Consider the following 12,609-nt stretch of genomic DNA (forward strand, 5'->3'; position numbering starts at 1 on the left):
GTGGGTTTCCTGCTGGCATCAAGACACTATGATTTCCCATCTCTCAGTCACAGGAACATCATCCTGGGCAGGCAGAATGTCAGTGTTCAGCACTACCTGCCTAGAAAGAGAAATCAAATCCCTTGCCAAGGATTAGAGAAAGTCTCCAGCCCCTCTGCCCATTTAGAGAAATGAGTTTTTTTGGCACTAGTTCTCCCAGCCTGGGCATTGTGTTCAATCATTTCTTTCCAAACCAAAGGATTTTAAAATAAGAGGCTGGAGTTTTCTCTCTTAAATACAACAAGCCAAGCGTCTGATTAATAGGGTGGGTTTGCATTTCCTTTCTCTCATGTGAAAATATTTATTAGAAAAATGTTCCAATGAGAATATTAATAGCCAGGGAATCAGCTCTGTGTCAGCTTCTTTGTTCCTTGACATTTGAAATGGGGGGTGGGGAGGGGGAGAAAGAAGGAAAATCAAAACCCAGGCTTGCGGTGGTCACCTTTCCCCGGGCCCCCTCCCCCAAGAGGCAGGATTCTGCCCTTCCTTTGGGAAAGGCACTGAAAGGAGCAGCTTAGCTCTTGGGCCACACTGGGGTCCCCCGTCCTTAACCAGAAACACATGTGCATCAAAGGCTTGGATTGCAAGTGACACATTTGAAAACAAAAGTGCAGCCGAAATTCGCTTATCCTCACTTTCCTAATCCGCAAACTCTGTAATTCTCCCCAAAGCCCCTCAGGCTCTGCTACAGTCCAAGCCTGTTCACATCCTCTCCTCCCTCCGCAGCTCAGCCCAGGTCTCCTGCTCCCCCCACCCCCCCCCCCCGCCCCGGCAGAGGGAGGGCTCCTGTTACTGAGACCCTGAGTGCCTTATAAAAATATACCTTGGCACGCTCTGCCTGCGCCCTGGGAAGCCTTATCGCCTGGACTAAACAAATGTGCACAATCAAAATAATAGTCTGAGTTGTCAAAATAAATGAGTTGGGAACATCTGGAAGTGTGGCTCCCCACATTTTTTCCTTCCCTTCCTCAAGCCTTTAGATGCCTTAGGGGTCTGGCAGCTCAGTGGCTCCGGCCACTTGGACTAGTCCGAGGCTACTCAGACTACTTCCGAGTCACAATAGCCCCTTTGAATATGCTTATATTTGGTGCTAGGTCCAGGTTTGCAGTAGGTAGGCCCTCCCCCAAACCAAGGAAACCCAAATTAGTTCTCTGCTTAGCCGAATGGACACTCCGGGATGGCATGCTGGAGGGGCATGGCCAGTCCTCCCCACCCAGCACACCCCTTCAACCAAGGCCCCTTCAACTGAGGACCAGGGAAGGGGTCTCTCCTGCCCATGAGCCCCTCAGAGAAGGATGGCTTCACAGTCTTCCCAAATGATTTTTGTTTCTGTTAACTCCAGGCCAAAGTTCTTCTTGCTCCAACCCCCTTGAACTACTAAGGCAGGAATAGTTAAAAAGTCAGTTTCCTGTACGTACCCACAGGATAAGTCACCACGGCCCTGCAGAGCCAAGGTGGGGCACCCCGGAGGCCTGCCTTCCGAGGGGGCTGATGTAATATTGCTGCAGAGACACTGCCTGGGAGAACCTTTTAAAATTGTGTGCCAGTGTCTGGGCAATTTCCTGGCAGTGTGATCCTGCTCCTGCTGGATTCCCTCAAAGGCTTGCACGAAGCACTTTCCGAGCCCACATTTAATGTGGGCTTCATTTAGGACCTAACGCAACCTTTAGCAAATCAACAGTAGGCTCTAGAGCTCCTGGCACTTCCCTGTGAGTTTTGGGAAATCAAGCCAGTTCTGATGACTCTGGACTGGGGTGTTGGGCGTGGCCTGACACTGAAGGGGCAGCTAACCTGTTCAGTTGCCTGCTGGGCCTCCTTGTTCTCATGTGGGGTCAGGATGGGTGATCCCTAAATTCTTAGCAGCTCTGACCCTGGGGGTCCGGAAACCACGTATGTATCTTCCCTGAGCCTTGTCTCGCAAAGTGTGCTCATGGGCCACCGAATCAGAATCACCTAAGGTGACTGGCTGTGGAGAGGTGAAGAGGCAAGGAGGAGAGACAGCGATGTGGCTTCTGAGGCTGTGTCATAAAAAAGGCAATAATTCTATCTTATTTGTGGGAAGGCTCACTCTCTGAGTCCTGAGCTGCCACGATCTGCCATGCTCAAGAAGTCTGACTCTCGGGGCCACCATGCTGTGAGGAAAGCTCATGTCCCATGGAGAGGCCTTTTCTGAGGCACTCTGGTCAACGGTCCCAGCTGAGCCCAGCCTTCTAGTTCCCAGACAGGAGAAGCTTCCAGATGATTCTAGTCCCTAGAATTCTGAGCACCACAAGTCATTTGTGTAGTAGAGAAGAGACAAGCCCTCTTCAATGTACCACGTCTGTGTCCCTGACTTCCATAGTTTGGGAACATAATAAAAAGTTTGTTTTATATCCCAGAATTCTGTAGTGGTTTGTTATGTAGCCATAAGTGACCAGAATGGTGAGCCAACTACAGACAAACACAAGGTCATTCGGAACTGGGGTCTGACTGCCCACTACTTGGAGAATAGCAGCCCCATCTTTTGAGACCTGCTTTCCTTACCCATAGAGACCAAAAATGAAAAGCCCCATGGGTAGCCCCTTTCTGGCCATGTGTTCACACATGCAGCCAGACAAGACCCTGAGGGCTTGGGGCCTGACCAATGCTCAGGGTGCCCCTCCCTTCTCTCCGCAGAGGCCTGCAATACTGGCCTCCTGGGCCTCACATCTGGGCCCAGGGCTGCCTCTGCCTATATCAAGGGGAGTGGGACTGTTTAGTCTGCTGGGCACATTCCTGGATTTGTAAAATAAATAGCAGATTATGAGCGACTTAGCCTGATGCTGTCATTGGGCCAGGCCACAGGCTTCTGAGCCGTCCCTTAGGAGGGAGCAGCAGGAATGGAAGGTTGGAGGTGTTTGACTTGGGAACTCTGTCCCAGCCATAGTTTAAGTGGAGAGGCTTCTAGCCTTCTCTGGGATTCCAGAGATCTTCTAATAATAAGACTGATAACAGCAATGATGATAATAATCATACCGCACACTGAAGGCACTGTGTGTCAGACACAACGGTTACCATTACTCGGCCCATTATAAGATGAAGAAACTGAGGTTTAGTGGTGTGAGATCTCAAAGCTGAATGTCTAGCAAGTGGCTATGGGTTAAATGGAGATCAGTCTGATTCTCAGGCTCCAGGTCTTAACCACTACACTATATTGCCTTCCCAGGCTCTGAAATAGAGAGCTGCAGCCCATGCCCCCACCCACCCTAACATACACACACACACACACACACACACACACACACACACACACACACACACACGTGCGCGTGCATGCCCCCATCGCCAGCCTTTCTGCTGTTCCCAAGGCCCTTTCCAGCCTGCATGGAGCCATTCTCCACTGTGACTCCCTTTTTCCATTTCACCCTTCGCTGGATCATTTTATGCTTCTATTCCCTCTGCTAATTCAAACTAATTAAAGTATAAAATAGAATAATTGCTTCCATCCCCATACTCTTTCCCATCCACACTGAAGACAGAGTTGTAGTCTTTATCTGGGAGTGGCCAACCTGACAAGTTGGGTGGAAACTGGGGCTATCAAGTTTCTTTTCATCTTCTCGCTCCGTTTTGCACTTGGCTCATTGCCTGATTTTCCCTGGACTTGCTGACTGACTTCCATTAGACACTGAGGATACGGGAGAACTTGTATTCACACCCACAGCATCTGCTGATCTGCTGTTGAGGAAGCTGGGGCGGACTTTCTAGGGAAGAACCAGGCATCCTATCCGTGGGGCACCTGGGCAATTAGCAGGATTGGGAAATCAGTTCCCAAATGTTCCCCTGGGACTGGCTGGCCCTGGATCTATTAACAGTCCATTAACATTGGCTTGTTAGGCAGTGGCACTAGCAACCCAACACTTCTTACTAGTCCTATTTCTTAATTATGCGTAATTAACTGAGAGAGGGGGAGGGAGTGAGAATGAATGAGCTATACGGGATCGTTGGAGCTCTGTAAGGAGATGCAAACCTCTCCAGGCAGAACTTGAGGCTGGAGACTTGGATCTACACTCCTATGGTGCCAAAGATACAACAGGTGCCATGTTTTGGGGAAGCATCAGGGGGACAGAAAGACAAGAGGTGGGGATGAGATGAGGGCTGGGATGACAGCAGGCTGCTCAGAGATTTATTAGAAAGTGAGGGGAAGCCCCATTCCCATGATGTCTTGTAAGGTCTCAGGTCTTTCAGGAACCTCCGAAGTCTTTAATCACTGCCTCAAAACAGGAATACGCTTATCCTTAACCAGCCAGCATTTTCCCTCTTTCTGCAGTGGTCATCGTTCAGGGAAGACGTTCACATGGGCACCCCTGGCCTCATACAACTCTTGTTCCAAAAGTTCTTCATTTGGTCTAACCTCAGGCCTGTCTACTGTAGTTTTAGTGTTGTCTTCTGGATATGGAGAAGAGTCTCAATACCAACACCTTAGAGAAGCCTCTTTAATATGAAAGGGAGTGTAGCGTTAGATTTGTTAACTGTATCTCTAAAAGGGAGGAAACTGAATCTCTGAGAATTTAAGAGTGTAAGCCATCCAGCTCGTTAGAGGTGGGTCGGGACTAGAACACAGACCCCCGGGCTCAGCCTAAGGCCTACTGGATGTGCCCCACAGCCACTTGACTTCCCCTTAATCATCACTCATGGTTACCACCCTCCTGAGCTGGAATCATAGAGGCCTGAGAGCTGGAAGGGGCCATACAGAAGCTCAATGATCAAGGGTTTGTGTGGCATGTGAGGCCGTGGGAAAGAACCTCCCCTCTGCTGAATGGAGTCTCACGTCGACCCGAGTGAGGCACAGTGAGGCCAAATGACTGGCCTAATGCCATGTGGCTATGAAATGTTGAGACGAGATCCAAAGCAGAGCCTTGGACTTCAGAGACAATCCTATTATCTGAAGCAACTATTTCATGACCTGGGAGAGGGTCATGCTTCCAGATCTAGCAACAGCTGAACTAGAACCCAAGCCATCCAACTCCATCTTCATCACCACCCACTAAACTGTTTCTTGAAAGATGTCCGAGCTGTCTGTGAATATTCTGTACTCAGAGTTGCTCGGCCTCAGACAGATGGGCCCACTGAGCTGTTCTTGGCCCTCATCCCTGGGCCCAGCCCCAGGTGAAATCACCTAACTACCTATTTCTACACGATTTACAGCTCTCAGGGTGACAGGTCTCAGAGCTCTGCCACAAATCCCCCGTAGACTCTGCCCACTGATCACAGCTCCACCTGGCATAGGGGGCTCTCTGGACTGATATCTCACCTGACTGGAGACAGCCCCACGGCATTAACCCCAAATTCTTGCCATGTCTGCTCAGTGGGACTGGCTACTACTGAAGCCCTCTGTTTGGTGCAGATTGTAACAAGAATGACACAGCTGTGGCAGAAGATGAGGACAAAGGCCAGGAGATTTAGAAATAAGCTATGTGGACACTTGGTAGACCCAGGACTGATGCTCTCACAGGTGATACCGGATATGATCTCAGGAGGTCAGCCCAGTCCCTGAAGGCCACTCAATAGTCTCAAGCTCTGACTCAGGCCCCTCTCCTCTGGCCACATTTCGAATGTAATTTCACAAAGCATCCCATTTGAGAAATAGCCAAAATCTGAGCCTTGGCATATTCTCAGTTCCATTAAGGCCTCACTGATCACTTCTATTTGCTGTCAGTGCTTTTCCACCACACCAGGCTCAGAGAACCCAAGAAAGAGTTTTTACCCAGTTACCTGCCTGGTCCTCAGCCATACATAATGTGTTCTGAAAATATCACATATATTGGGGGTCTGTTGGATCCCTCTGACCAACATTTTATCCACCTATCTGGACTGCCATCTATCCATCCATCGCCTTGTCTGATTATTATCCTGCAGAAGCATCTAGAATGGTGTTCACCAAATGTTAACATGGTGTTACATTTTGGGCAGACCCATCTGGGGACTCACTGCTATTTTCTTTTCTGTGTGTATTGCTGGAATTTGCATGGTGAGCATCTACTATTTCTGTTTAAGAAATAACCTTATGTCTATAAATAGGAAAAGGAAGAAAAGGCAGAATATTTATAGGCTTCAGTGGGATGTTACAGGTAACTGGCTATTTGTCTCCCTCCCTTGTTAGACTGTAAGCAACTTGAGGGTAGTGGCCAAGTCCCATTCATTTTAAAGTTTTCCCAGCACACTATTCCCGAAAAATATATTCCCAGTAATGGGCTTTGTTAGGGCCCACGGACTGTTTTATTAGAACGAGACATCACTGTTTATTTCCAACTGTCTTGCCCACCGTAGGTTAGGCTAAGCCTCCTCCAGCTCCGCCAAATTCCCATCTGCACCTGTTTATGCCTCACCTGCAGGGGCCATATGAAAGAAGGTAAAAAGACAGGTGGGTTCAAGGGGGTCTGGATATAATTTGCATGCAATCTGCATATTATTTGTGTCATCTGTTCTCAAGAAGTAATTTTTGAGTTAGAGCTGCATCACTGCTTCCCTGAACGCTGTCATGTGCCCATTTGTCTCTTTGTTTCGCCCTCCATTCTTCCCTCATCCCTGGATTCAGAATTCTTACATTCAAAAAAAAAAATGAGGGAAAGAGAACTCTGGGCAAGGTGGTGTTCAAGTACACCAGGAATCTTTGCAGAGTATTTTGGGAATGACAAACACTCAAGAGCTGGGAGGCACCTCGTGAATGCTCACTGGTCTTCCAGCCCAGCATCCTTGTCTAGCCTAGGGTCTAGCCTAGGTCTTGGTCAATGCCAAGACCATGCTCCTGGTGAACAACAGTAGACTCACTGACTGAACGAATGGAAGGAACCAGCCTTTCTTAAGGTCTTTGCTTTGCTTTTTGCATCCCCATTAATTTGTGAATCCTCCGTTTTCCCTGCTTCTCTTGCCCATCACCAGGGCTCTCCTGCATCTACCTTCTGTTTGCTCACATATATTCAGAGCAAATACACTCCGGGGGGAATAATGCTCCATCAGAGAAGGTGGGGAACCTGCTCAATGGTTACCCCGCAGAGGGTAGAAGTCTATTTCTCAGGCCAACTTTGGCTTCCCGGAGCTGGCCAGCTTCTTCTGACATCAGTCTATGACTCAGACCAAGATTTTTATCTCCTTCTGGGGCCCTGTCTTGGGTCTGTCTCTCCCAGGATCAGGTCCAGCGAGGAGGCCTGGATTATTTACACTTCTCTGGCTCCTGGAGCAGCAGACTCTGTGGGCCTGGGAGCTGTAAATCTACCTCCTAATCACACCAAACTGCTCCATGCAGTCTGGCCTGTTCTTGCGGGGCTGTTCATCACGCACTGAGACAGGGGCTGTGGCCTGGAGAGAAGCTCCGGGAAGTGGCTGGCCCCAGTTTTTTCTCTCTGGCTCCCTGCAAAAGCCACCAAGGACTCTGCCTCTCCCTGAACCCCTAGGCCACAAGCCCAGAGGTCTCTCTTGTTCGAAGAACAGTTTCTGAACAAAGGTCACAGGTTATCAGTTACTCCTGGGCTTTGAAAAGAAGGGATGGGTGTCAGCACTTACCTGTCTCTCAGACATGATGTACAGGTAACGCTCATCAATGGAGAAGGCCATGTCCCGGAGGATGGGGCTCCCATCTTTGAGCACAGAGACCATCTCGTACTGGACCCCTCCATGGGGGGGACCATCAGCTCGAATCTGAGAAAGAAACAAGGCACCCTCAGCATCTGTACTCAGCAGTCCCCTGCTTTGGCCTAGAGCAGGTCACTTTCCTGAAGTGCTTGTATTTCCCGAAGATAATTCTCCCCACCCTACCCCCAGTTACTACTCTGAACCAAACTAGGCTTCAGGGAAGGTAGAAGTGCTTTTCAGTTCAAACAGTGGGCTGTTTGTTTCCACGAAGAGAGGTCCTTTCCCAAGTGGTCTGAGTGTGCCAAGTCTGGGATTTCTGATGGTGGGTTCATTTGTGTGTGCATATGTGCCCTTAGGGGCAATTCTGAATATCCCAATGTGGTTATTGTTGCGTGTGTCTACATATATTTACAGCACTGTGTGGAGGGTGTGTGTGTGTGTGTGAGTGTGTGCTTGTGCACACTTACTGGCGTTTGGGGTAGGAGAGTCAACATCTGCTCACAGTGTTTCTGTCTCAGGAGGGTGAGGAAGAATGGGTAAACAATCATATAAACTATTAAAAAGCTGGTCATCAAGAGATTCAAGATTTTAGAATCTCAGGAAGGTCTTTCTGCCCCCAAAACATATCCCCTATATGTGTGCAAATTCACCCTGGGATTTTGGGGAGCCAGGAATCCTGGATCAGACTCTTAGAGCCCAGCTCCGGATAATAAGTCAGAAAGAAAGGACTCAGACACCATCAAGTTCACTGCTCCTCAGCCCTGGCTGCACATCAGAATCGTCTAGGGAGTTTTAAATGATACAAATGCCAGGGCTGAATCCATTAATCAGAATCTCTGTGGGTGTGGCCTGGGCATCTTCTTGGGGATTCAAAGCTCCCCAGGTGAATCTGATGAGTGGCCAGGGTCTAGAAGCAGCTATGGAGTCCAGTGGTTTTCAAGGCTGCATGCCTTGAGAATCAGCTCTGGGGGCTTGGGAAAACACATTGCTGAGCCTGCCCCTGGAGTTTCTGATTCAGGGGAAATGAGGCTTGAGAATTCTCACTTCTAACAAATTCCCGGGTGATGTGGAGGCTTCTGGCCTGTGGATTCGAGAGGGCTAGTCTAAGCTCTGTGTAGACTCAGGGGAAGATGGTCCCTAAGGTCATACAAAAAGCTAGTGTCCGGGAGTCTTGGGTTTGAATATGCTCCTGCCTTCGACAGGTGACCAATAATCCCCACTCTGGCTTGTTTTCTCTGTCCTCTGCCCATCTACACCCCCTCTAGCTCGAGCCCTATTTCCTCCATGAAGCCTTCCCTAATCTCTCCACCACACTAATTGCTCATCACCCTGATGCCTCTTTTTTTTTTTTGTCTATCAGACATTTTGTCTTAGGATTATAATCAATTGATCTGTCCATTGTGTATGTACTAGCTACCACGTATTGACTACCCACTCACATTGTTCTCTAATTGCCTCACATGTGCGTAAGTCTGTCAACACTGAAGGCAAGGATGTGTTTTCTATTTCTCTAATAACCCCCTGAGGACTCGAATGGGGTCGGGAACCTGGCTGGTGATGGATAAAACGGGATGCTTGAGAAATACTTGTTGAAAGGACATGAACTATGAACCTGCTGATAAAGTCTCATGAACTCTAGCGCTAAATCAAAGTGAGATTCAAAGGCATTTTCTCTGGAAGATTGTAGGATTCAGGTTGCCCCCTCCCCATTCACATTCCCTTTCATTTTTTCTTGTACTTCTAACCATGTCTTTCCCTCTGCCCATTGCTCCCACCACACCAGGAGCTCCTGAAGGCAAGGACCATGCCTTATTCATCCCAGGGCCACGCTCAGTGCCTGATGCCACAGTAAATTCCCCTTTGCCCTTCTTCTGCCCAGCTAGTGGCTTCCTGCATTCAAAGCTATTGCATCCAGGGGAGGGGCTTGGGGGTTCATTTAATTCATTCTCAGAGAGTGGAGGAAGACTCTGGGGTCAGCAATGATGTCGTGAGGCTGAGGTTACTTGTCCTCTACCCCAGTGCAAATATGGTTGTGGATTCAAGCAGAGGGAAGGGTTTCTACCTGGGAAAATAACTCACAATTAAAAAGGTTCCCCTTAACATTTGAAGCAGCATTCTCTCTTAGATGGACAGATCTGAAATTTCCTTGGGATCCTTCCAGAAATATAGTAGTTTTAGTCAATAAAGTTCTTGGGCTATTGCAGAAAGTAAAGAGAAGATGTGATAGTCTTGGCTTCTGGCTGGCTTGACCTCAGTTTTCCGTCTCCTTTATATGGGGGAGTTCAGGCTCTATTTCTTCCTTTAAAGGGGAACTGGTCCAGGGCTTCTCATCACCCTCCCTATAATGCCTGCTTCTCTTCAGGGAGATTTAAGTCTCCTCAAGGTACTGGCTCCTCCCAGGAGCTGTGGAACCAGTACCCTCCCTCAGGCCCGACCCAAGATCTCCCTGCCCCGAGAGGCTAGTTAACCTTCTACCAGCTGGGGCGGCCTCCTCCCCATGAGCCTGGGCACCTGCCTGCCTCCCTGGCAGGGCCTGGACACAAAGTCAGAAGGAGTAACTCCACAGGCCTGGCCTTCCCTCTGTGGTCCCTGGGACGAGATGGTACCCACGGCCGGCTTGGAGCTGGAATTGAATCAAAGTCAACTTACCATCACACTCTCTGCTGCATCCCACTTAGGACCAATACCAGCCATTAACTTTTTCCTGAATCAGAGATCTACGCAGGTTTTTTTCTTTTTCTTTCCCCATCTGCAACCCCAATCTTTTAACAAAGCAATTGAAGCCAGAATCAAACCTACCTACCTTTCAAACGTCAAAGCTAAAACCAAACCAGAACAGAAACTGTTCTTGGTACTGAACCTGAACGAGGCGATCCTATTTCATTCAGTCTAAATCCCTGGAGGGAAGAGCACTATTGCCCCCCCCCCCCACTTACTTCCTCATCCCATACTATCTGCCTCCAGCTTGTGTAACCCTCAGAGACACCTGCGGGAGGGCAGAGAAGATGGAGGATGCGGCAGGAGGCCAGGGGTTCAAAGGGCACGGGGCGGGGGGGGGGGCTGGCAGGCAGGTGGCAGGAGGGGCCAGAGGGGCAGCAGATAGCAGAGATCTTTCCCCTCCGTGACACCTTGTGCTCCCTCTGAGCTCGCACCGCAGGGGGCAGAGTGTAGGTCTGGGGCGCAGGGTTCCTGGATTTCTGTTCGGACTCTGTGCCTGGGCTTGAGTTCTGCCTAATGGTACAGTTTGCGTTCAGATCCCTCCCCTGAGCCTCAGTTTTCCCTTCTGGATAACAGGCCAAGGCGATCTGCTCGGTGCCGGCCACAGGAGAACCACAGTAGCAAGTACTAGAGCTGTAAGGGCTTGGGAGCTCACCTCACCTAAGCTCTTGCATTCCAGGCTCGTGGCTGGCCAGTGGTGGAACCGGGGCTCAGAGGAGAGTGCATGGCGGATGGAGACAGCGCCCCGTGACCACTGCCGGGGACAAGGGTCCTGCCGCAGGGCAAGCACACGGGTTCCCAGACTGCTCTGCCTCGGAGAGAAAGTTTTGAGGTTCAAAGTTGTTTCTGTCCTTGCCAGACACAGGATGGTAGTGGTGTGGTGATGACAGTCAGGGAGTCTTGAGCAAAGGTGGGATTTTCAAAAATCTGACCAATTGAGTCTATTCGGGGCTGTCCCAGAATAACCAAACTGCTGTGACACAGTTTTCAGCTTTCAAGCTTGTGGCCCCAGGGCCAGGTTTCAGTGACCACAAGGATAACAACGGACTGAAGTAGATCACGAACCTGTCCAAGAGAAGGGTGTCAGCAGCCCAAGCTGCACAGGGCAGGGGAGGAGCTGGGGCAGAGGAGGGAAGTGACACACACAGGGACACGCGAGTCACCTGAACATGTCTTTCTGGTTGGGCTCCTCCTCTCCTGACAGGGCCTGGCCTCAGTGGGCACACAACAGCTCTGGAGGCCATTTTGCTTGGACAAAGCTCACAAGGTAGAATAAGAGGGCCAGTCTGCTGCAGTGGAGGGTGACAGTCTTTACTGAAACCCACAAAAGACAGAAGGTGCCCACACTGTCTCGCAAGGAGATTCACGCTGGTTCTAGTGAGAATTCCTGTTGCGTAGAGCCCTGAACTGCAGGATGAGTGGCCGCAGGACCCTGCAACCTTCTCAGGAGGGCTTGGAACACAGGATAACTTCTTTTGCTTCATGGCTCAGCGTGGCCCTACCTGAAGGCGGGAACACGGACCTGGTGAAATTTTGAAGGGTCCCATTTGCCTCAAGAACTTAATAACAGCTACTGAGCTATTGCTCTTACAATGTGCAAAGTGCTGTCGAAAGTACTTAACAAAAATCAACTCTCTTATCCTTACAAGAACCCCTGACGTAAATGTTCTTATTATTCCCATTTTACAGATAGGAAATTTGAGGCCTGGGAGAGTTAGGTGCCGTTCCCAAGATCACACAGCTGAAGGGCAGCAGGGCTGGGGTTCCCACATACAGCCCGATTTCTCAGGCGCTCTGTGACTCTCTTAGGAGAGGATAATAATGGGCAAATGGAGCTGTTCATCGCCGCCAGGAACAGAACAGACAGAACAGACCGAAAAGACTGAAAGTCCGAGTTCTCTCTTCCCCACCCTTCCTCTTTTGGACCCCAAGGCCCAGGCGGGGCAATCACCCATTTCCTGGAGTCAACAATAAACTCAGAACCTAATTTTGAGGGACCTTGGCTGGGGGCAAAAACTCAGTTTATCAGGGCTGTCTGTGGGGTAGGAGGATGTGAGGTGCAGTCCAGGGGGGAGCGACTGCCAGGCCCTCCGCGTGGGAGGGGTCTCTGCTAACAGAGAAGGAAATAGTAATCCTATTAGGGCTTCCCTTTAAACCACAGCTAGGCCTGTGCAGAAATCAATGACAGCCTCTTTACTTGAACATCCAATTCAAATCAGCATATCCAATTCCAATTAACTAGCTTACCTGTAGGCTCCTCCAAAC

General features: G+C 49.7%; 1 protein-coding gene across 1 annotated transcript in view; it reads right to left on the bottom strand.

The window, feature by feature from the left end:
• PLXNA2 (plexin A2) overlaps positions 1 to 12,609 on the bottom strand; it is a 204,372-nt gene that overhangs the window by 102,613 nt on the left and 89,150 nt on the right. The window contains exon 4 of the mRNA XM_028125850.2: positions 7,558 to 7,692. Within this exon, the coding sequence (XP_027981651.1) occupies positions 7,558 to 7,692 (135 nt within the window). The remainder of the gene's footprint in view (positions 1 to 7,557; positions 7,693 to 12,609) is intronic.

This window comes from Eumetopias jubatus, unplaced genomic scaffold (genome assembly GCF_037043125.1).
Source record: "Eumetopias jubatus isolate StellerSeaLion01/CBP00866 unplaced genomic scaffold, mEumJub1_p1.0 scaffold_12, whole genome shotgun sequence".
Classification (NCBI taxonomy): domain Eukaryota; kingdom Metazoa; phylum Chordata; class Mammalia; order Carnivora; family Otariidae; genus Eumetopias; species Eumetopias jubatus.